General features: G+C 43.7%; 1 protein-coding gene across 2 annotated transcripts in view; it reads right to left on the bottom strand.

The window, feature by feature from the left end:
- Positions 1–26,173, bottom strand: part of NELL1 (neural EGFL like 1) — a 619,484-nt gene that overhangs the window by 440,727 nt on the left and 152,584 nt on the right. For both annotated transcript variants that reach the window (XM_016201668.2, XM_016201669.2), the window contains exons 10-12: positions 17,036–17,109; positions 10,864–10,963; positions 523–651 (exon numbers count right to left, since the gene is read on the bottom strand). In XM_016201668.2, the coding sequence (XP_016057154.1) occupies positions 523–651; positions 10,864–10,963; positions 17,036–17,109 (303 nt within the window). The remainder of the gene's footprint in view (positions 1–522; positions 652–10,863; positions 10,964–17,035; positions 17,110–26,173) is intronic.

Below are 26,173 nucleotides of genomic sequence, written 5' to 3'. Positions count from 1 at the left end.
TGATCCAAAGTTGAGTCCATCTATCACTATGACTTTTAGTAGAGTTTGGGAATTAGTAACCCATGAATCAGTCATGAAGAAACACAACTGGAAAAAAAATGTTGACCTTGGCAAGGGAAGAAGATGGCAGTTGGGTATAAACTAGTAGAAAAGCATCATTCAAAAAAAAGGATCCACCACGTAACATCTAATTGTACTTGGAGATGACAATATACTCGAGTAAGATGACAGGAAGTTATGTGTTTATGGTTTTGCCGGTGATTGTTAAATACAGTGATAGCAGAACATGGGATATGCCCCTACGGCCTTGGTTGCTTTGCTGTGTTTCATAACTACCTTCAGAGGTCTTGCTGTTACATTCTGCTAAGCAGCCGGGATAGCCCAGGAGAACAGACGCCGCAGGTAATTAACAGAATTCCTTACAGGACCTATAGGACCAGAGCCAAGCGACGGCTCTCAGCCCCAGCCGCGCCTACCGAGGACACGCCTCTGCGAAGCCACGCGGCTGAAGAGCTCACTCACCTTCACAGTAGGCGGAGTCTCCCTGGCCAGAGATGTAGCCGCTCTTGCACTCACAGGTAGCTTTTGTATTCCAGTTTTTGCACTCTGAGTTTTCACCACATTTAGGTCCTTCTGCGCAGAAGTTATGACCTAGAAGAAGCACATATAAAGGAAGCGAATAAAGGACTGCCACGTAATAAAGCAAGCATGGGACACTGTTGGTACACGTCACCCCGCATGAAAGCACGTCCTGCGGTATGGAAGGGCGCGGTGGTGGGCACTGGTGAGAAGGGACAGGAACTTGTGGACCATCCTGTGCTTGAGACTGCGTCCCCCTAACGCTCAAATGTGGTAAACTGATCCTCCTGAAAGCTTTTATCCGTACTGATCCTGAGCCCTCTTCCTACCACCTTCTTATATGACCAGTCTTTTTTAACTGTTTTATTGCAAAATGTACGATACATAGAAAATACATAAAACATATAAATATATAAAATAAAATTAATATAACCAGAATATTATCAGCACCCCTTGACTATACCTCCCCAAGGGATCCCCTCCCAGCCATCAGAGATAACTATGCTGAATTTTCTGTTAATCACTCCCTGACATATTCTTACAGTCTTACCATGTATATGTGCTTATTTCTAAATAATAAATCATTTAGTTGTGCCAATTTTGAACTTCATGTGAATAAAATCCTACTGAACATATCTTCTATGATGCATTTTTTCTATTCATCTATGTTAATGCCTGTGGCTATAGTTCATTCATTTGTCCGTGCAGTATAATATTCCATAGCATGGATTTTCCACAATTTATTTTATCCATTATACTGTGGATGGACACTTGAGTTATTTGCCTTGAGGCATGAGAATTGAGCCATAAAAGAAGAATAAATTCAGGCCCTAAGCTATTGAAAATGCAAGTGTTTCTTCTCTATACCCACTATCTAGAGTTAAGACTGGCAGGCAAGTCTCCTTTCACAGGATGGATTTCTCCTAATCATTCACTGAGGAGTCACCCTTCAAGGTCCTTGATGTATACATCTCACGGCAGCCCCAGGCTCTGTCTCCTGTCTACTTACTCAGTGTCCGTTAGAAGCCAGAGTCAACCACCAGGAGTTAGAAACTGCCCTCAAGCAAATGCCAACACCAGGGTGTCTGCTTATCTCAATGGAATCACCCTTTCTCAATATATCTGGTCTCTGATTTTTTCCCCTTACTCTATTGCCAGCTCCACCAAATTCTCAAAAATATATATATATTATGTAGCATTTGTAGGTGAACTAGGAGGAACAGGTTATACCTACCACAAATGCTGTGAAATTCAAATACGATAAGGCATATAGAAGCACTTTATCTTTAAATCAGTACATTTTAGTGAAAAATAACTGTACTGCTACATCGCATACAGGGTGGGACAAAAGGGTTACAGTTGTGAGTATGCAAAACACAGAGTTTATTCTTGGATTATCATCTATTGATTATTGTATTGTTTTCCATACATGCCCCACTCCATATTGTGGTCCCATAGGAAACAATAGATCCTGGAGTCAGGAGATCTGATTTCCAATTCAGGGTTTGCTGCTAACAAATAATAAATCCTTTTGCCTGTATAGGTGTAAATACTTGGAATGGATGATATCAGTGATTTTCAAACTACTCCTCAGAGTCTTGGGCACAGATGAGTTGTCAGCTGGGCTCATGTCCCCACCCCTGATTCAAATGGAATAGCTCTGCTTTTATTCTTTTGACATATTGATAATGTGAACAACAGTTTCTGACTTTCAAAAAATATAAAAATCACCAAACTATATAAACTTCAATTTTAATTCCTTTCAGTGATGACATTCTAGAACTTTTTTTCTGTGAAACAGAATTTTAAACCAATAATATTTAGGTTGTACTTATTCTAAAAGATAATCATAACTATTGCTAAATAATAAAAATAAAATTTGGGCAGCTATGCCTGGCATTGTATTAGGTGTTTTAAATGGGGATCATAATATTATGTACCTTATTAATATGAGCAGAAAGAGTTCAACAGGCTAATCCATGTAAAGCACTTAGAACAATTCTCGATACATATATAATAAGAGGTCGATAAATGTTAGTGACTGATGATAATAATAATGTTGACAACTATGACTGAAGTCCAAAATAACTTGATAACACTATTATCCTCAACTTCAAGATAAGATATGAGAAGTTCAAACTTACCACCATCTAGCTAAAAAGTGGAGATGCCAGGGCTCTAAGTTAATGTCCAGCAAACTCCAAGTCCCATGTACTTGTCACTATAGCATATATCATCCACTCAGATAGAAAAACCTAGAGATCAAAGGTGAAAGATGGAGCTGCTCCTCGGGACATTAGAGAGTGAATCCTAAGGCTTAGGTGAGCACAGAATCACATTTAGCCCACTATATATGACCTATTAACTGGTGGTTGCTCCAAGCAAAATCAGAGTAAGAACTTAACTTGTTGGGAATCTAAAAAGTCCATCAAGAATACTTCTACAAGGGCTTGGAAGGCTTATAATAACCATCACAACTAAACTTGAAGCTTTTGCTGCACAAGGGACAATTTTTACAGGTCCTAGTTCTCTTTGCCAGAGGAAGTACCTGGGCTTCCCTACTGTGTTAGAATTGAACAGTAATTAAGTTGTCATGCTTTCGTTCATTATGAAGCTTGACTCACTGTCTCATTTGCATCCATTATTACATGTATTCTTTGTCTGTTTCTTTTCTCTTCCTTTCCAGGAAACTGTAACTGTCCTCGTAGCCTTCCACGTTCATTTGATGGGTGGAACAAAGCCCCTCCGACACTGTTGCTTTCCCAATGCATATCTCTCTATCAAGCATGTGCCGTGCCAATTCACAATAGAGGGAGCTGGGTAAATTGTATTTCAAGGTACAGTGAAGGGCCATGGGACAAACCAACCTTAATGTCAAATCCACTTTGGTTGGGCCTATTATGCCAAAACACCTGTGTTTTTTTCATTAATCCAGGCCTTCATTCAAGCCATATTTATTTAGTGCCCGCCTGCCTTTCTCACAAGTGAACAATCATTCACTCATATGTATGGGGCCCTGTTCTGGGAACTGAAACACCATATGAGCTTCTGGGGGCAAAGCAAAGATATTTGAGAAATATTCTCTGCTCATGAGGACATTATAAACTCTAAGGGGAAATAAGCCAAACACAAGGGTAGCATAAATATGAGGCAATCTATGTTACGTGAGATGTGAGAGGAGCAAATTATCACGGTGTTTCAGAGAAGATGAAATGACTTCGAGATGATGCAAAATCTGAACTTGGGTTCACCTTAGGTAGAAATTTGAAAAGGGGGCAAGGCACAAATCCCAGTGGGAAAAATGGGTCACCAACCCTTGAGGAGGAAGGGTAAGTCTAAAGAACCTCAGCTCATCTGGCAGAGATGAAATAATAACAATAATTAACATTTACTGAGTACGTCTTTCTCCAAGACATATTCCATTATTACTTGCTGATGGAAAACTCAAAGTCAGAAAAAAAACAATTTATCATATAACAGAATACCATCCATGGATGAGATACCAAGATGGGTGAGATGCAACTGGAGCTCACACAAGAGTGCTGAAAGTGAGCAGACGCTCAGAAGAAGACAATCTGTTGAAATGAGCTTACATGTTTTACTAGAACCACATTCTTAATTTTAGTTCCTATAAGAGGTGCCATTCATTCATTAGGCAAATATTTATTGAACACCTACCATGTGCCTAAGGCTAAACACCTACCATGTGCCTAAGGCACTGTGTTAGGCAACAGACATATAACGAAATGCTGTGAACACCCAAACATGGCCTCTTTCCCCTTACACTGTAGGGGGACACTGCTGTGCGTATTAGGTACGTAGGAGATACTGCGGTGAAGGGAGGCCAGGTGCTCCAGGGAGGCGTCACGGGGAAGGCTGGCAGCACAAGGTATTAAAGAAAGGTTAGGGTGTTGAGGGTGGCGGAACAAAGGGTAGGAGTTCTAAATGCATGGGGCAGCGTGTGTCCATAACACGCTCAAGGAAGTTAAGGAAGGAGCATAAACACTGGGGTCACTCTTTTTCTCCTCTAGCTGGGAGCAGTTTGAAATTTGGACTCCCTCGGCCCTGGCCGGGTAGCTCAGCTGGTTAGAGCAGAGTCCTGATATGCCAAGGTCGCAGGTCCCATCTCACGACAGGGCGCATACACAATTCAACCAATGAGTGCATAAATAAGCAGAACAAATCAATGTTTCTCTCCCTATTTCTCTCTCTCAAAATCAGTAAGTTAAAAAAATTAATAAAATAAATAAAATGTGGACTCCCTCTAGTGGCCCTGTATCTACAGTTCTGTTGCCAGTGTTACCAATAACACCTGGAAAACAATCTGCTTTCTTTGGATCCACTGTCCCAATATGCATCTACTAAACCCTGCCTGTTCCAAGGAGGCCCCCACACTGCCACTCTCCAGATCCCACTCTGTACCCCTTATATGTATAGCAAAGCCATCCCCCCATTCTGGCTTCTACAGCCAATGCTGGACGAGCATCTTATGATTTACTACCGTAACTTCTTCCAGAGCAAGGGATGGATGGGCCACTATCTCTGGGCAAGACCTGGTTTCTTTCAGATAGTTCAAGTTGGATTCACAGAGCGTGCCCCTGCCTGCCCTCAGTCTCCTGCCCTTAATGTATCTCCCCAAGGTCAGACAGGTTACCTTTGAAATGATGTACCTGGGCAATCTGAAAATGTGCTCCAGAATCCCCTACCCTAACTCAAAGCCTAGAAAGCCAATCCCTCCCACATCTGCTGCTTGCCCAACCTTGAAAGTCATGTAAGGAGCAAAGGTACACTGAGTATAGCATATTCCCTGGTATGGAGATGGCTCTACCCATGGACTGGCGAGGAGGGGTATGGCCCAAAGAGCCTTCATGAAAAATGGGCACCCTTATGTACCCACGACCAACATGCATAGCACAGAAGCATGGGCCCTTGAGGCGTGAGGACATTTCTTTAACTCCTGTGGACAGAGGTTTGGGCCATAAGGATGGGCCTGTTAGAGACTGAGCTCTGGACTCTTGCAGGTTCTTAGAAAGCAATTGGTTTTTGTCTGCAATAGTCAACACTTAAGAGTCTTCCTATCCAAGCAGCCTGGCCTTCGTATTCAGTCTTCTTTCTGGGGCAATGTGCCTCCTTCTGGAGGCTCCCTGGGCCCTCACCCACTGTGGCACTTTCAGGACCACAGACTCCATGGCTCCCTGAGACTGCAGGCTCCTTCAAATGCCCTCTGTTTCGAGCCTCAACCGCTTAACGTATAGCCTTGTCATTGCAGTGTCTGCTCAGCCCAGGGCTGCAGGGATTTGATCAGATTCCATTTATCGATATGCAGAGGACCTGACCCATCTACAGACTGCCAGTTCCTCTACTTAGGCACCAAATTACATTCTCACTAAGTGCCTCTTTCCACCTCAAATAGCCTGAAATCCTCTTTCTAAAAATCATTTCAATTGCAAATTCACCTAAAATGATGAGGAAAACTAGAAACAAAATCATATGACTCCAAGGCTCTGGGGGGATTTAAATGAAGGGCATAAAATCTTAAATAGTACAAATAATCTCAACTAACGTCAGTCCAGGCCAGATGACAAGGCAAGTGAGCATGAATTAAAATTACAGATAAACTCATTGGGAACAGCTGTTGGAAAGAACTTTCTTCTCAACACCTCAAGTTTTAAACACGCAGCAAAACCCTCCAAAGTCATTGGCGACATTGAAGATACAATTAGGGTCTATTACGAGGAAAATGAAACCCTGAGGAGTGTTTCAGGAATTCGGGGATGGGCCAAATGATGTGTGTTTTCCCAGAGGGATCCTGAAAATACACAGTCAAGACTGTTGGCTTTTTTCCTTCCCCTTTAACTGAGAGGACCAGCAATATATATGTGAGTGACCTTTTTTGCTGGGGTCACATGCACGCTTTTATTACTTCTTCCAGGCAGGAGCTGAGATGTCATTCCAGTGCCCACGCCCCCCTTCTCTACCTCCTGGCCTCACACTTAAGTAGACAGGCTCCTGCTATATATAGCCATTACCCGAAGGTAATGATGAGGGTAAACAAATTTCATGCTGCTGGCACAAACGGTCCTGAGGCGACAAAGAAAAATGCAACGGGAATTAGGGTTGTTCTGGGGGACGCGGCTGGTGACTGAGACCTGGGCCCCAGCAATTGCACAGTGGCCTCTCCCTGCTAATGTCCATCACCTCGATTCTTTCTGCATGTCCTCCCTCCTAACTGTCCTGTAGATCTTTCCCTAGGGGCATCCTGGCTGCAATGACAGCCCTGGAGATTTCACCACCTGTTCAGCTGATCCCCTTTATTTTTCTCTAAAGGAATATTAGTTACAGCATTTTGCATGACCTGGGGTGTCCGAGCCCCTAGTCAGGATATCAGTTCTCTTGATACAGTGAACACCTTAAGTGAGCCATGGCTTATTATTCTTAACTCCAGGGTCTTAGGTTTAATTCCTAAAAACAGAAAAACTCAGTGTAAAGCTATAGTCTTCACCTCTCTTCTTGATTAGTTAATTGGGGGTAGTCAAGTATGAAACCATATAAGAAAATGGGCATGACTCAGTTGAAAATAAAAGTTAGCTTCAAAATCAAGCCAACACAAGCCAACACATTATAACTTGAGGAAACAAGTCATATCCCAGCAAAATGGGTTTTACTATTATTTCACATATCCAATATGTAGAGCTTCTCAGCTGGAACTAAAAATAATTTCATTCAAAGTCACTGACATAAAAATAACAGAAATATATGGTAGGAACATATCTTCATCTACCTAGTCCCCTACATTTAAAGAATCAATTCATAAAATGTGATCATGAAAACAACCATTATTTAAAAAAAAAAGTTGGAGGGCTTTCTGGATATTATATAATCAGCCAACTGGGATCAGAAAGCAAAAGGCACTGTGCTTTCTCGAATTCCCAGGCTAAGCCTCTTCACATCGGGTGGCTCATTGGAGTCCTAATGAAAATAAACCTTGGAAAACTTCAATTTCCTGAGCAGGCATGAGAAAGGTTCTGACTCAGACCTCTGAAAAATAATACTCTCCTGGGGTGAATTTCCCCCAGACTAATGACCTGACATTCACAATAAGACAGAGAGAGATGATAAATATGCTAATTAAGGGCCTCCGGGGCAGGTATAGAAACAGGCTACAGCCACTTCATTTTCAGGAACCAATAATATCAGGGTGGTCGACACCAGAGAACCGAAAACACAGCACTGCCCATCTCTGAACCCATAGCTCAGGCCACCAGAGTCCCGCCTCCCACCCGGCTGCCTGCCAGTCAGGGCACAACCTCAGCCCACAAAGCAGACGCGCGGCCTTTCCATGCGCGGGATAAAAATCACCTTACATAGAAACCGAGTGCCTCTCACCTTCTCATTACTTTCTGTTTTAGGGAGGGGAAAGGAGGAGGGGGAGAAGAGCTGAATAATTTGTCTTAGCGGGGCGCCCCGGGCTTCCTAAGGCTCAGCCCCGCAGAAGAGTAATAGTCCAAGCCCTCTCCTCGGGCAAGACCCCACTCAGCAAACACGGACACGCGGGAAACGGTAAAAGACGACCAGCAGATACGGGAGAAAATAGTCCCCACACCGTTGTGAGAGGCTATGATGTTCCCTCTAAAGATACTCTTGGGAAATAAATTGGAATTAAAGTGATGTGGAGTCAAATTCACGGAGAGCATAGTTTGAGACAATAGACCTTTGAGCTCATCCGGATTGATTTTTTGTTAATCGGCATATAAATTTTACGTTTTCATGAAATAAAGAATGCCCCGCTGCCCAGATAACCACGTCTTTCGTTTTCTGGTTGTCAGATACACAGAGCAAGCCCCAGCATGTGGACAAGTGGGCGGGGGTTCTGGGCTCCTCTCTGCTCTGGGTCAACAGGGTGGAAGGAGGCAATGACAGTCCGTGCTGCTGGAAAGGGCCTTGGTCAAAAAGGGTGCTTCCTTCATTCCAGTGTCTGAATTCTGGACCCATGTACCTCAAGAGTTTAATTCAACTCACTCGCCACAAGAAGCCTCCCTGCCCCCACCATATGCTTTCTGAAGACATGTTCCAGTTCCTGCCAAAATGTACATAAATACACACCCCTCCAAAAAACTGTCAACTGCCAAATAAAAGTTAGTAGCCTCCTGGCTGACAAGGAAGCAGGTAGGAGAAAAAAGAAGAAAAGCCTCAATGTCACAGATCGGCCCTGGCTCTGACCTCATCTCTGAAGCCCCAGTCCTGCCTCCCACGTTCCCTCAGGGTGAGTTGGGTTTAGTGAAAGCCACCAGGTTGCCAGCAATAGGAGCCTTGAACGAGTCCGGTGTTTAATGAGATGTCACAGCCTCGGCATCTTCATTGGTGCAGAAGCACATGCACTCTGAGAAGTGCTAGCAGAGGCAGGGACACCTGGTCTATTGTAAATGGGTCAGAGCAAGGAAAGTCCTCTTGAATTTCTGTGGGATAATCAATGATTCTGCTCTAATGAAACCATAAATCAGAAAAGATTTAAATAAACTGAGTCCCACATGGCACCTCAACAAATAGCAACTGATGGATTTTGCATTAAATTGTAAGACCTCCCTAACAACCCTATCAGTTCCCAATAAATGCATCCCTCTGAAAATGCCAGTCAATTGTGAGGTCTTTCTAAAGCATTTCAGCGGCAAATATGCTAGCAGCCATGAAAGCAGATAAATAAGGGAAGATGCTCTGATGGCATGGTTATCATGTCACTTTATTCTAAGAGCCATTCATGGCTATCAACACCCTGAGGTTTCCTAGGAATGTTACCAAAATACTGCTCTCTCATGACCAACCACAGAGAGAAATCGCAGCCTCAGCTGAAAACACTCCATGATCATATACAACATTTTTATATATCAGAAGGTGCTAGCGAAGGGGCCAGCACATCACAGGCTGCCACCTGTTTGTGTAAATAAGATTGTATTGGAACACAGCCACTCATTTACTTGTTTACGCATTGTCTATCCTGCTTTTGCAATACAACAGCAGAGGCAAGCAGTTGCAGTAGAAAACCTCTGCTCCCCCGACCCCCCAAGCCTAGAATGTTTACTTTGAGGCCCTTTACAGAAAATCTATGCCAACCCTTGTGCTGAAGAAAATCCTCACCTGAGAATATTTTTTCCATTGCTCTTCAGAGAGAGTGGAAGGGAGAGAGAGACATCAATGTGAGAGAGGCACATCACTGGTTGCCTCCCACTCGTGCGCTGACCAGGGCGGGGGGTCGAACCTGCAACCGAGGTATGTGCCCTTGGTTGGAATCAAACCCGGGACCCTTTAGTCTGCAGGCCGACACTCTAATCACTGAGCTAAACCAACTAGGCCTGGAGAAAAGATTTTTAAAAAGTAAAATATGAGGTTACCTGAGTTAAACTGCTGCACTGCTGATTCTTCTTAATTCTAGACGCTTTGAAAGTAAGTGAAAAGGGATCTAACTCACTGTTTGAGCACGTGGAGGGGATCTGTGGCGGGTATGCTTTCAAAACAACGGCTGTCAGGTAAACTGGATTTGTTTTTTTCCGATTTCAAATAAAATTAAGGATCTCCTAGCCTCCTAATCAGACCTCCTCATCTAATTCTGCCTGGGTGAGAAGTTTCCGAGAGGAAGTGATATTTGAGCTGGGGGTTGAAGATACAAAAATAAATTTGGGAAAGAAGGAAACTTCAAGAAGAGAAAGCAAAAGAAGTTCTCCCCCAGAGTTAATTGGCAATTAGATGTTACCTACCTGAACCCTTTTTCCTCACAGGAAGTATAAACGTTATATAAGAATCAAAAAAATAAAACATTAAAAAATAAAAATAAACATTATATATAAGTCTACAAGTAAGGATTTACTGTAAGCCATCCTCTGTCGGATGGGAACTGGCCCATGGAAAGGGCTGAAAGAGTCGCTTCCCATCTCACTCATGAGAAATATGTAATAATAACGATGATGGTCGTTATTGCAGGAACTGTCATTATCATCATTAGAGGAGCTACTGCGCATTGGACATTTATCACATGCTGGGCACGTTGCTAGGTGCTTAGGCGTCATCCCATTAAATCCTCACAACGGCGCAGTGAAGGAGATGCTGTTACCACCCTGCTTTACAATCAAGGAGACCGGGACTGAGAAAGGGCAATAGGATATGCAAGTTCCTAAGCAGCAGAGCGCACATTTAGAACCCTGTGCCGTTACGGTCACGCAACTCATTCAACCCCCAGGTCCCCAAAGCCACTCGCACCCCCAGCCCAAGCCCGGTCGCACCGAGCCCACTTACCCCTGCAAACACGACAGCACTGGTTCTCTGGGAGAATGTGGTCCTTTGCCGAGCAGTTCAAAGGAGGGCATGCTTCTGTGATTTTTACCAAAACTCCCCCCTGCAAGTCAGATAACAAGAAGACAAAATGTTCATATTTCTAGTCGATGATACCAGTGTCTAACGCTCTCGTTAACAGCCTGCGGCGGTAACAGCCTACGGTAATTAGCAGCACTCCCAAGAACTCCACAATCGTGACAAAGTCAAGAAGTCAACGGGCGAGCCTCCTGGAGGAGGTGGCACATGTCCCTTTCTACACCAAGAGCCTCAATGTCCACGGACGGTGTTTGAGTCTGGTCAATGTCACAGAAGGTCACTGAGGGTGCCGTGCTGGGAAATTGTACCAATCGACTGTTGGGCAGGGAGCCTTCGTTCGTAGTGTTTGTTGACTTCTGTGGTGCAGGTACCAGGGCGACGGCAGGTTTTGAACTACCAACCTGGTGTCACTGGACCCAGAGGTGGGAAGTGTACGTGAGCTCTCACGAGCTTCCGTGAGCCCATTTCAACTCCACTGCATCACGGGCACTGTGAGCCCAAGGATGAGTAAGACATCTTCCTTGCCCTGAATGAGCTCACAGTCTGATTAGAAATAGGGGGGAAAAAAACCACCTTCATCCAGAAACTATAATATAGTACAGTAAGTTCTAAAAAAAGGTGCTCTAGTTAAGATATGATAATGCGTCCTGGGAGAATAGTTCATTCTGCCCAGGTGTGGAGAAATGATGGCGATGCCACATTTGAAAGAACCTGAATAATGGATTAAAGAAAGAAAAGGCTTTCTCTGCAGAAGAAATAGACAAAGCGCCAAGGCACACAGGTACGAGAGAACTAAAGAGGGCTGCTTAGGTGAGCACTAGAGTTTCCCTCGAAATAACTAAAATCACTTACGATAAAATTTTAAATACTCAGCAGGTGAATCTTTATGACCTCACTTCACCAAAGATCCTTTTTGTTGATATTATGAGCATCTGTATTTAGATTTGCTCTGAATTTTAAGAATGAGTCCATTAATCTTCTAAAAAAGGGTTTGAGAGGCCCTTATTTGACATTGTTAAGTTTTCCTCTTTTTTATAAGTATAGCATTTTCTCACTTGTATGTTCTTTCTTTATTTTTAATGTTTTTCAATTACAGTTTACACTCAATGTTATTTTGTATTATTAGTTTCAGGTGTACAGCATGGTGGTTAGACAATCATATACTTTACTCTGTCCCATTCTTAAGAGGATGTTTAAGAAGCAAGCTCGAGAAAGAAAGTCTCATTTAAGGCCAAAAGGTGGTTTTCAACACAGATGGGAGAACAGGATGGAGCCAAGAGTAATGAGGAAGATACTAAGTTTTCTGTCTCCAGAGACTCCATCATTCCCGTGGCCCCACAGCTCACTGATCTGGCAGGACCTCCCATTCCATTGGGCACATCCATTCTTAATAAGAGCATAACATAACTTTAAATGTCAAATAGAAATTTAATTTCCAACTACTCATCATTTGGATCACTGGCACCATGGCTTCCTGGCCTTTCTTATAATTTTCAGCCCAGACAGTTCAGCCTCTAGCGTTCCTTGGGGTGTCTTTTTTCCTTCCCTTTTGTTCCTTATACTTGATCTGTCCAAAGGCAACTAGATCTCTTGCTTTTCTCATGATTCTACCTTAAGTCGGGCCCTAAAATCTGAGAATCCCTTCTGCTGTTCACCCCAGTTCGCCCTTTCAGCTACATCCCATCCTGTCTCAATCCAGGCCACGCCGTGTGGCCCGGGGCCCGGAGAGTTAGCGCCAGGCTTAGGGCGAGCGTGCCCATCAGATGTACCTTCGCTTCTGCAGGGAAACAAACCAATCATTACAAACCAATGGAAGTTAATGACCTTACTATTAGGAGCTCAAGCTAAGTGCCAAGGAAAACACAATGCTTAATTACTTACCGCTACGGCCTCTTCTCTTACCCTTCAATATTAATATATTTATTCATTAGCTAGTGCCTCCTTGCATAAATAAGAGCAGCAGTAGCGGGCACTGTGGGACCTCCTTTATCAGTTCTGTGAGCTCACCCCCCAGCTTCCGAGTGTTTTGCTGCTCGTGGTTCATCCTGCCACCCTCAGAGGGTTGCTCTCGGGCACTGGGGCCACTCTGCCCAAGCAGAGAGCCAGGGTTCCCTACCAGTTCTACATCTCCCACTCCCAAGGCCCAGAGCCAGTGACTAACAGGCACGGGAGGTTCTTTACCTGGAGGAGAGACAATAGCTGGAGAATAATTTACAGCCCAGAACCCCTCGCAGGGACAGGGTCTGTCCGGCCTTTCACCTGAACTCTCCCCTGCTCAGTTTCTTGCCCTTCCCTCTCCTGCACCTCCCACACCCTTACACTGGCTTCTCCTGGGAGCTACTGAAATGAATCACTTGTGCTAAAATCCTTAGCTCAGGGTCTGCCTCTGGGAGAAACCATGCTAGGACGACAAGATAAATTTTACTCTTACTATCAAAAATCAAACTATTAAAAGAAATTTCTCTAGGTAGTGAGATTCCGGAGTGATTTCCATTTGCTTCCTTATATGTTACCCTCTACATTCCAAATTTCATATCTTGTGTGTATATCTGCTTTTGTAAAAAAATAATATTAAAAATAGTACAGAAGACTTTTTTAAATAATCACCACGAAAGGTTCTTTTTTAAAAGGGGGCTTGCTTTGCTGATTAAATCAGTCAACAATTGTAATCAACCTTTAACATATTTGATGAGTAAGATGTTTCCAAATGTATAAATAGAGACAAACCTTTTGCATGAATTTGAAAATAATATGAACTGTGATTACAGTCGCTTAAGTGCCACCAAATCCATTTAGGCCGGCCACATAATTAGGCACAAACCTTTCCTAACTTTATTTTCAAAACTATCTCTAGTAAGAAGTATCTAGTGATTAACATTTTTGAATCCTCCTGATTACAGTATGTTATTTTCTGACCCCTGGAACTCTGCATTGGTGGGGAAATATGATTATTTCTGTCTTTCCCATTTACAGTAACCATCTCCATGTCGGTCAAATAGAAACACTTTCAAACTACTAATCACTGTGCTTCAAACTGAAGTTCTAAGAACATAAAATTCACATCTTTAAATAAAAAAATAATTGTTGTTTGCCTAAATAAGTATTGCAGGGCATCGATAATTGGACAAAAGTGAGCAAGGCATCTAGGAGACATTATTCATCTTGATTTTTTAAAAAGATGTCAACCTCTAAAAAAACGTGGTGAAAATATTTGAAATAAGAATTTTTTGTTTGTTTGTTTAATTGGTGTTGCTGAAGCTTTAAAATAATCCCAGGAAAATGGAAATGGATGGATCTCCAGGCAACCTTTTGTCAAATGGGGCTATGCACTGGTACCACAGAACACAGAAAATTATATGAGTAATTATTTGCCCAATTCCCCCAAGGATAGTACTTACATAGTACCATTTTAAATGCCTAGGAGAGAAGTTAATTCATTACATACAACAGGTGCCATAGGGCACTAGGGCTTCATTCTTGCAAAAGGCTGCCAAGGAAAGACCTGAGGCCTTCTGATCCTACACCCATCACCCTCCTTCCCTGCTGACAACACCTATTAAATGTGTCCCAAGGCTCTTCTATGGCCTTTTATAAATGCTACCCTTTATCAAGGCAATCAGTGAGATATTGCCTGACCAATCTGGTCTCAGGTGGATTAAAAAGTGATAACTCAATCCTTCTGAGTTTACTCTTCTAAAATTCAGAAATGAGAATTACTTCCAAACAAGTCTAACACAATGAGGAGTGGCAGTGGAGAGGCTAAGAGCCAGAGGGCACGGGTTCAGATCCCAGCCAAGCTCACTGACTCGCTCTATGACTTCGATCTTCTGTGCCTCGATTTCCTCATCTGCAAAATGGGGCTAAAAATAGGACCTACCTCAAGAGTGTTATTATGATGTTTATATGAGGTTATGTTTTAAATAGTGTCTAGAAAATACTAAGTGATCAAGAAATGTTAAATACTGTTAATGACCCTTCTCTTTATACACAAAGTAAACATTTAGTTAATAACAATAGAAAAATAATAAATGACGAAATTAATGACTTTTAAAAAACAATGGAATTATTCACATATACACATCACTTGCGCAAAGAAAGTAACCTATCTACCCAACTTCTTTCTAAATTGTAAGAATAAAACAAAAAAACAAAACAGTAAAAGATGAACCAAAGCCTATAGGGCACCCACAATGTGCCAATAACACTGTTAAGTGCTACTCCAATAATCTGGAATTTGAATCTGTGCCCGTATCTTCTAGATGACTCAGATGGTGTCTGCCTGATTCTCTCTGGTGATTGCAGAGATCAAGTCATAATTGTGACCCTGCTGCTTCTGCTCAGAAAGTAAAAGGGGTTGGCAGTTGTAAGTGACAGATACATGGCAGATACTGGGGTCATCAGCAGAATGGGCAAAATTGCCTTTAGTCAGCCCGGCTTTCCCAGAGGTAGAAGAAAAACATAAGGGTTTTAGAATCCAAATCATTTTCCCTCACCTAAAAGTGAAACAATTTACAGAGAACATGACATGTGTCTTACAGTCAGGGAGAACATGTGTGGCCATGTGGAATAAGAAAAAAAGTTTACATTTATTGAGGACTTAACTCTATGCCAAGCACTCTGCCAAGTTCTTCCATGTTTTATCTCATTTAACCTGCCCAACATCCCGGTGTGGTGATATGCAGGCCCCATCTTGGAGACCACCCACCAGCTCCCCACTCCCAGGCCTGGTGGCTGGCCTTGTTGATGGGGAGATCACAGAGCCCAGCGGCCACACCTCCCTGCCTGTGCCACAGCCTGACGCGCCCGTGAGCACAGCACCTCCTCACGCAGAGACCACCACACCCGCGTTCCCACCAGACTGTCTGGACCCACGGAATTTCTGGCATTCCCAGGGGCAGTCAAGAAAGAGCGAATGGGGAACACAACAGGGAAGTTCAAGGGATTTAACCCCAGGAGGAGATACTGACCAATGAGAGACAGAAAACAGGAAAGAGCCTTCCCTCCATCCAAGTCCCCCATAAATAACTGGATTCAAGCTTCCTGAGAGGTTCTGCAGGTCTCTAATGCTTCATTCTCCCCTGTCTTTAAATCCTTTCCTTTTCCCAGCAAATGAAATAGTACAGGTACAAACACAAGCAAAAAGGGGAATCAACGAGCCAAGCGAAGATGGCCTAATCTGAGACAGTGGCTCTGGTCAGCATCTCCGCAGGTGCCCCACGAAAGCAGCCGTGCTTAGTGGTGGGCCTGTGGCCGCTCTGACACACCACCTCACGGTGACTCTCCCTCCTCCCTTCCTTCCCTCTGTCTCGCACGCTGGCACTGCTGGGATGACACCTCACCCGAGTAACTGCAGGGCCAGCTCCCACGCTTTATCTAGCACGTCGCTCAAATACCACCTCTTCAGAGAGGCCCTCCCAGGCCACCCATCCCCACCACAGAGCCCTCTGTCCTTTCAGCCTGGTTTATACTGTTTATAGAATTTGGCATTATATTGTATTTTTATTTGTTTATTTTGTTACTGCCTGTCTCCTCCAGCACACCGCCAGTGCTATAAAGAGAGAGACGTTGTTTTGTTCACTGTTGTACAACCTGGTAGGCACCATGCAGCCCATATACTATGCATGTTTGTTGAACGATTATTGAATGAGATCCACGGTTCTACACATCTTATTTCAAGAAACACATGGCAGGCAGGGGACAGAGGCATGTTCTAACATTGTATCAGATACTTGGGAGTAGAGGGGACACTGTCCTCAGCTGTTATCACAGACTGATTCCAACACAACTCAGAACCCTTTCCCAGAGCACCTGCCATCCTTCCTGACTCCCAGTAGCTTCTGTCTCCCTTCCGCTTCTCACATCCTTCCCTTAATAGCTTTTCCCAAGGCTACCTGGCCCACAGTTGACCAACCACAAGCTAACCACACAATGACAGTAGGTGGGACCTCCACATCCCGGACTCCAGTGCACCACAGAGAGTCCTTCTCCTCAGGGACCCACTCAGGCCAACAGGCTCCACTCCAGAACACTATCTAAAGCCAATATATCTACCTGAAATTCCCCACAAGTGATGAGGATGCATAAGATTGAAACTTACTCGGCATTCCCGACAGCTCTTGGTTAAAATCCGCTGGCCTTCAGCAAGGACTTTTCCTCCATAGATACATTTTGCTGTAATAAAACAGAAAAATGGGTCAGACAGTCACACTATACAACCAAATAATCTCAAAGGCACCATCAAACTCCAACAGATTCCACAGAACATAGATTCTCTGATTCTAAGAAACACAAATCTCTTTGTCTAGAGTAAAACATGGGAATAGTGTGGGAATAACTGCTGAATTCCCTAGTCAGACCATCATCATAATTAAGTTTGTCATGAGTCCTTCACACCAAGGATATACAACTATTTCAATGTTGCAGCTGCAGAAGAACTAGAGAGTGAACTGATGCGGTTAGAAGTTAAAACAAAGAAGTGGTTATCAACTCCAGGGAGCACAAGAGCAGCAGCTTTGATTCAGACACTCCAGCTATAAGATGAATGACGAGGTGAGAAGGAACTCATATATGTTCCATTCATCAGAACCTCAGCCACAGTGCAGAAAGATGCCATTTTTCCCTTGTGACCATGAAAGCTGCATGTCCTTAGCCTATCTGTTCCCGAGAAGCTCAGAGACAACTGAGAAATAGGCCAAGCCATTCAAGTGCTTTATCAATGCACCAAAGAGACTGTCTTTGGAAAGGTGAGCTTAATAGGCTAAGAGGGACATAGCGTAGATGGGCTTTATGGAAAAGTTAAAAGAGAAGCATAAATGGAGCTCCCGCCACTCAATTTAGATTCCACTGGGACTCAGTCTTTGACTCAACGTGCTGACCTACTTTTAAGCAAGTGCAGAGTATGTTAATTTGATATGATCCTCATGTGTCTCCACCAAATTCTCCAGCCACATCAACAGGAACAGGGAGGCAAAGGCCTGATCACTCCCTCTCCCACCCAGATGAGGAGCTTTCTAGCCCTAGTCCTGGGAGAAGCCGAAATGAAGAAATGCACTCTAAGAGGGTTTCACTTTTTGTTTTATAAAAATCACTTCACCTCTCAAAGCCTCCATTTCTATATCTGTTAAAAAAGGTTGATTAAATGCAATAATTTCCTAGTTCTACAATGTTATGACTCTCACAGAATGTTCAAATATGTAGGGACCTTAGCAATCAACTTGTTCAACTCCCTCTTGTTAGCACAGGAAAAGGAAAGCCCAGAGGCACTGGCTTACTTAACATCATGATCCCATAGAAGATGCTGTGCTGTGCTATCCAGATCCCCCTCCATGGCCAAAGGACACATTACTGCAGCTGCCAGGACAGCTGACAACCAACAGCTACCAGCTAAATACTGATCTAGGACTTGCCCTTGGCTGAAGAGAACCACCTGCCCAAGGTCAAGTCCCCTTTAGCCAATAAGTGGTTAATGAAGGTAGTACAAAGTCCTGGCCCCTAGCCCCAGCTTGGGGTAACTCTGAAAGGTCTTTCTAGCTCCAGAAGTCCCTGCAGCAATTCCTTTCAGAGTCTGTTTCCCCTCAGAACCTGACCTGCTGCAATGCTCTCCTCACTCAAATCTGCCCCACTCTAATACCCACTCTCAGTGAGTGGGCCCAGTATTCACCCCAGCACCACACCACACCCCACCACGTGATAGCCTTCTAACCTCTCCTCTTACTCAACCCCATGTCTGACCAGTACCCACATCCTAGCAACGCTCCCTCCTTGAGTTTCTCAAGTCATCTTATTATTCTCTGTTCCCCACCAGCTGCCCACAGACAGTCTCCGTTCAGGCTACCATCATCCCTCCAGTTTAATGTACCAGAATGTTCTATAACTGTCTTCTGTGTTCTGATCTCAATCGTTATCCAGTCCTTCCCCAGACAAAAGTCAGACCTTTTTTAAAATGCAAAGACAAGGCCCCACTTGAAAATATTATGAGTCACTAACTCCCTCAATATAGTCCAAATTCCTTAATTCAGCACTCAAGGCCATTCATGTGCCTCCTCTTTATCTGTCAAGCTTCATAGCTCACCAGTTCCTGTGCATTCACGAACCCTCCCTAACATCCACACCTCTACATATGCTCCAGCCAGGCGTTCTCTCTTGCTCCTGGGATCTGCATATACTGTTCCCTCCTAAGCCACACCCACCTTCACTGGCAACCTCTCCTCCCATATATGCCCATCTGTTTCAACTTAGGTCTGACTTCCCCCAAGAAACTGTTCTTGACTTTTAAAGCCGTGCGATTTCTGTTGTCCTCTGGACCTACCCTAACACAGCACTCATCACATTTTATCTCAGTGGCCCAATTAATCACACATTTCCCCTGCTAAACGTCACCACAGTGAAGGTAGGGACTGTGTCTCTTCATAATTTTATCTTCAGCCCCAAGCTCAGTGCCTCTCTGGGCTTGTTGTTAGTAACAATAAATAATATTAGAATTAATGAGCCTCTAGTAGGTAGTAAAAGCCAGTCGAATTTCCTGATTCCCAGATAAGAGTTCTTTCTGCTATTCAATGCAATTTTTAAAACTTATTTTTATTTTTCAATTACAGTTTACATTCAATACTCTTCTTTATGAGCTTCAGATATACAGCAAAGTGGTCTCCCCGCTGCTTTAAGTACCCACTGGCCCCACACATACTCATCCCGATATTACTGACTGTATTCCCTATGCTGTGATCTACATCTCTGTAACGTTAAAGCAGACACCTAGGGCTTCAGAACAAAAAAGCGGTGACGACAAAAAAGTAGAGAAACAGTGTAATTTCCTACATAGGCCCCTTCCTTCCCTCATTAAATACAGATAGATTGATAGATGATAGATAGATATAGATAGATAGACATAGATAGATAGATACATAGATAGATAGATAGATAGATAGATAGATAGATAGATAGATAGATAGATGATAGGTAGATAGGTAGATAGGTAGATAGGTAGATAGGTAGATAGGTAGGTAGGTAGGTAGATAGATAGATAGATAGATAGATAGATAGATAGATAGATAGATAGATAGATAGGGATGATAGATAGATAGATCCTTGACCATCTTTTATGCCTCAGTTTCCTAGACAAATCATGGCTCACTGGTCCTAACGATGATGTGGATTCCCCGATTCCCTTGCATGAGAGACACACCTCCCAAAGCCTGGAATCCCTGTCTAAGGAGCTCCTGCGCTCCCCAGCACAGCTGCCACCAACTTGGCAAGACGGCTCTCTCCAGAGTGACAGTCCTGCTAAACGCCCCACTGTCAAACCTGCCATCTGCTCCTTGGCGCAGGCTGGGGAAGCAGAGAAACAGACTTTTCTTCTGCATTTTGCCCCTTGCCACCCCCACAAGGGTAATGAGCACGCTTGCTACCCTGTCTTAAGACACGTGCCTGAGTCCTCTCTTCCCCTGACAGATTAATCCCCGAATCCTATCTGGAGATGGGAAGGTCTTCTTGTTTACACTCCACAGCACATGCGGGGAGCACCCGGCCCTGAAATCCACCAGTCTGGTATAAAAATTAAATGTCCGCTGAACTCGATGCCCTCCCACAGCAGCGAGCTTTGGGGGCTGCAGACGAAATCGGCATGATTCCCACGCCTCGGCCATCTGCAGCTTTGGCACTGGGGCGGGACGTGTCTCTGATTACAACATCAAGTATCAATGAAATTACCTTAGGACAGTTTTCGGGATCACCACAGGAGGTCACAAGACTGCCCCCTAGTTTCTCACACTCACCCCACTTCTCTGACAGGGCCCCTCCTTCCCTGCACCTGCCCTCCATATGCCTGACATCAGTCCCTATTATCCACCCTTCTGATCTCCAGCCAAAAGGCTTACTTTCGACATCTGAGGAAATTCAAGCATAAGGTGAGTCAGGCTCCGGTGCCTCTGGCTGGGGCTTTGGGACTCCAGTGCAACAGCTTTTGGTGCTGTAGAAATGTAAATGCATACCCGAAGCTCTTCATACCACACCGGGGATGTGCAAACGAGGACACTGCACAGTGTCCGACCGTGAAATTGAAACTCGGCACCGACACACGCTCCTCCATGATGTCAGAAACAAATGGACCGGGGATTTCGAGAACCAGGCACGCAGTTGTACTTTTTTGCACTCACAGACATCTGGCCTTCGAATGTGAACGTGATTTCTCTAGTGCAATGATTGGACACGTTTGCCATTTGGGTGCACACCGAATAAACAACTGGCAGGTACGATTTAGCACCCCTGTCAGATGTGGGCATGGGTTGATCCGTCTTTATTTAGGTCTCTGCACGCTGCACATACTCCGGCCATCCCTGGGCGCGCAGCAGCTTAGCATCAAGATCCGCACTCGGTGTTCGCTAAAGGAGAGCGGCGGTCAGGGAGGCGGAGCACCCGGGACGCCTCCTCCCCCGTGCGCTCGCTCCCAGAGCTGGCTTCTGGCCTGAGGTTTCGCTGGCAGCGCCTCTGCCGCAAGCACTTTCACCACAAACGTTTTCACCACCTAACTGGCCATTGGCAATTTCACCATAAAAGATGAAATAACTTGTTTTTTATTTTAATCTTTACCGGAGGATAATTTTTTTCCATTGCTTTTCAGAGAGAGTGGAAGGGGGGGGAGAGAGAGAGAGAGAGAGAGAGAAACATCGATGTGAGAGAAACACATCGATTAGTTGCTTCTACACACACCCCAACCAGGGCCGGGATTCGAGCCTGCAACGGAGGTACGTGTTCTTGGTTGAAATTGAACCCAGGACCCTTGAGTCCACGGGTTGACACTTTAACCACTGAGTCAAACGGCTAGGGCAAAAATAACTTCTTAATAGATTTTTTTTTTCTCCATTGACGAATCAACCGCCTTCAGCTGACCTAATGTATTTGAGCTAGTTGTCGATTTCATTTCTCTATTGACAAAGTTCTCACAGTGCTCCCATTTTTATACCATATAAATCTTAGCCAGAAGGCATCCTACAGTAGAAAATGATTACATATCAGTTTTTTTGCAAATCCTTTGGTGACCACCATCGTCCCCTCCCACCGGTCAAAACCAAAAGTTTACCAAACTATGGCAAGTAGAATAAAAGCAGCTGCGAATTTGAAACAGTCTTCAAGAGCATTAATCATCGATTCTTCAATGGGAAATGATATCTCTTAATGAAGAAAGAAATTACAGCGGGGAAAAAAAACTGCAATGCCAAAGAGTAAACAATTCACACAAACAAACACAAACAAACAAATCTGAAGTGTAACACTCTGAACAAAAGACTTCAAAGGCAATGTATATTTGTTTTTTGCAATGAAGTCTTTTTAATTTTGCTACCAATTTTTCATTTTGCATTATGTTCTCTTTAATGTTCTTTTTTAATTTTTCATCCTTTTATTTGTCATAGCAAAATTGCCTTTCAGCAATTACCCAGTGAAAATGCTGGCGGCAAACATACTCGCAGCCGAGATGTTTACGGGGAAGCTCCCTGGAACCCTCTAAGACAGACACCCACATCAAACCGGTTGCTCCTCGGGCATCCCCAGCTCAAACACACCAAACAGAATGTAGTGCTCCCCGGACTACTTCTTCCACCTGCCTTATCTCCGTTAATCACACTGTGAGTCTGCCACCAGCTCTTGTTCAAAATCCGGCGACTTCTCTCCTACAGACAGCCTGTCCTTGATCCATTGGTCTCATGCAAGAAAATGCTTACGGAATGCTCACAGTGTGCCAGTCTTTGAGCTACCACCACTCACCTCCATCCCCCTTCCTTCTCTTTGTCCCTGGGCAGCCCCACCGCATCCACCTGGAATACGCCTGAATCTCACACCCAACCCCCTCCAGCTCTCCCGATGCAAGTCTTTGTAAAAGCGCTTCTTTGATTATGTCACAACCCTGCTTTAAAATCTTGCTTTTGAGTAACCAAACCAATGCTGTGTTTACTTCCATGATTTCCCATGTGTGATTCCTTGTGTGATTCCCACCTTGTCCACATAACAAACTCCTCTTCACTTGTCAACAGCCTGCTCAGCTATTATCCCCCTGTGAAGGTTTCCTAACACACACGTACACACGCACACGTGCGCACTTGCACACGCACAAGCTTCTGATGGAGTTCGTCTCCCCTTCTCTGCACTGCCGCGGCATCTTACAGGCAGTGCATGTCACCCAGTGCTCTGTGGCACCGAGGTGGTGCACGCATCTCCGTGGACAGCAGCGGGTAGAGGAGACGGGTTAAGAGCAGCAGATCTGGAGCCAGACTACCTGGGTTTCATTTTGGCTCCACCAAGGCTGAGAGACCTTGGGTAAGTTACTTCACCTCTCTGTGCTTCACTTCCTCATCTGTAAAATGGGGATAATAGTGAGGCCTATGACTTCAGGATATTGGAAAAATTAAATGAATTAACACACATAAAAGGACTTAACCAGAGTGCCTGGCAAAATGAAAGATCCATGTGCACGTGCTGTTGCACCCAGAGGTAAGGACAGCATTTGGGGGCGAAACCTCAGTAAGGATGGCCAAAGAAATTAAATGGAATACAGTCATCATCATCCATCCCCACCCCAGCTTTGCAGCTTTATTTCTCCTCGCCCGTAAGAATCCCCTGTTATCAGACAATTGCCTCCCTTTCCCTCTGCCATCTCTGTTCCTTTGTAAGTGCTCTTCTGCACAGCTGAAGATTCCCTCTCTGTCTTCCTCAAATCTCTGACAGTTCTCAAGTCTGCCCTCCAAAAAAGATACAGACTCCAGGACACCACTGCCCGGAGATTCTGCTATACTAGGCCAAAGAGAGGCCCTGGGAATCTGCAACTTAAGAAGTTTGATGCCTTGCCCTGGCCAGTCTTGCTCAGTGGTTAGAGCATCAGCCCACAGACTAAAGGGTCCCAGGTTCAATTCTGGCCAAGGGCAAGGACCTTGGTTGCAGGTTCGATCCCCAGCCCTGGTTGGGGCGTGTGTGAGAAGCAACCAATCAATGTGTCTCTCTCATATCAATGTTTCTCTCTCTCTCCCCCTCTCTGTCCCCCTTCCACTCTCTCTGAAAAGCAATGGAAAAAAATATATATATATATATATCCTCAGGTGAGGATTTAAAAATAACAAAAAGAAATCCAATGCCTTGAATGGAGCAGACACCCAACAAATGTAACTCCCACACCACTTCCTGAACTGCGTGCCCACAGCTAAAGAATCTAGAGGCTCTCAAGTTTTCCCTGATGCCTGAGGATCATTCTAGTATCAAGAACTGATACCTCCACTATAAAAATCTCCTTGCTCTTGAAGAGGGGCTTCTATTCAGAACAGCACAAAGTACTTTTTTTAGGCAATGAACTGAGACATGGAATCTTAGACAAAGTTCTCTCCTCTTTCCAATCAGATGCCGTCTTTTATAAGTGCTACAGCTCCTGAGGCCATGACAAGCACAAGAACACTTAATAAGTCAGCAGACAAAACAATTTGCTTTTGTACAGGGCTCCTATTGCCTGAGCCAGATCAATACCTTTTCTTCCAGTCGCTAGAATACTGGCCCCACCCAAACCCAGAGAGGAGCTTAGGAAATGTGATCTGAAAGGCACAGCAAAAGAAAACATTCTCCAACCTTTCTCTGATGTGAAGATATGTGAAACTTACTGAAATTCTACTGATCAGCTTAGAACTCTGCTTTATCAAGCCACATTCTCCTCTCCTCCACCCCACTCATCAACCTGCCACAGTTGTCTTCTAGAAGGTTAGAAATATTTAACCTGGCTCCACTTCCTCTGGGAGCACGCCAGGCCTACCACTCGTGTCCTGCCCCCCCGCTCCCCAAGCTGTTGGTCTATATAACAGCGCCCTGATCCACAGGATCACACTTACGACTCTGGACACTGCGAATCACGCCTCTAACTCGGACGTGAGCCCTCCGAAGCGGAGAGGCTCTTATACCACTGTTTCAGGCAGTAGCACTGAGTAACTGCCTAATGCACATTTCTACTAAAAAATAGAAAAAATGAGAACCCTCTGGGACAAAGGTTCTCAACCTCTTAAATTCCAGAGGTTTGTTGGATCATTCTTTTTAATTTTTATAAGTAGTGGTCTTAATAAATTATTTGCATGACCATTTTATTAAACTATAAACATATCAAACTACCAACCAGAGCTACTGAGAAAGTGAGTGCTACCTAGATAAAATGCTATGAGCTCCAGACAAAAGCAAAAAAACATTTAGTTTGCCTGTGTACCAGCATCTTGGTAAAACTGGGAAAGTTACTAAAGTGTTTTTTAAAACTTAAAACTCTCCAATAAATTAAAATAAATAAAAAATGCCTACCCTGTACACTTTTAGTGCGATAACAATTTGATGATATGTATTACTTGAACATGTCAGACTTTGGGCCCAGTAATTCTACTATGGAAAATTCTACCTTAAGAAAATATAAAATACAAAAATGTGTTTTCTATACAGAACATGTTATTAATGAGTAATTTATCAGAATGGAAAGTAGGGAACAGCCTAGATATCCAACAACTGGGAAATGATTAAATAAAGTTATGCAGTAGCCAAACAATGGAACACTATGAAGCTCATTAAAATGAGGTTTATACAGAGTTTTTTAAAACATAGGAATACACTTAAGTGATAATGGTAAGTCAACAAACTAGGATAAAAATTACCTGCACAATAAGGTCCTAACTATACACAGAATAAAATTTTAAAAAATAAAACCTGCTAAAATTTCAAGAGTATTTGTTTCAAAGTAGTGATGTTACGGGATACTTTTTTCCATCTTTATCTTTACTCTTCTCCATGGATTCCAAATGCTATACAATAAACACACTGTTCTCACAATGAGAAAATCAAAAGATTAAAACACAAAACAGCCAAAAGACTCATCTACCCCAGGTCCAAACAATAACTTCTAAGAGACAGCATTCACAGACCTGTCCTAGGGAATTCAAAACAATGGATTTTAAATATCTCATATTTTTTAAATACAAATTCCCAATAGTTTTTCAACTTCTTCCTCTACTGACTGTTATATAAAATATCAAAACTGGAAAACATATCTGCACCTACTAAAAACTATCTTTCCATCATGGCATCAAACTATAACCTCAACATCTGGGCCCTTGAGCTATCTGTGTTGCCAGATGTGACTTCCGAAGCTCCTGGAACAGAAACAAGAAAGTTTCTTTTTTTAGATAACTCCAAGTACACTCTACTGAGTAATAGGTGTTTATGCCAACCGTGAGAA

The sequence above is a fragment of the Miniopterus natalensis genome, chromosome 11 (genome assembly GCF_054644295.1).
Source record: "Miniopterus natalensis isolate mMinNat1 chromosome 11, mMinNat1.hap1, whole genome shotgun sequence".
NCBI classification, from domain to species: domain Eukaryota; kingdom Metazoa; phylum Chordata; class Mammalia; order Chiroptera; family Miniopteridae; genus Miniopterus; species Miniopterus natalensis.
The sequence above is the reverse complement of the archived record's forward strand: the minus strand, read 5'-3'. Positions and strand labels throughout refer to the sequence as shown.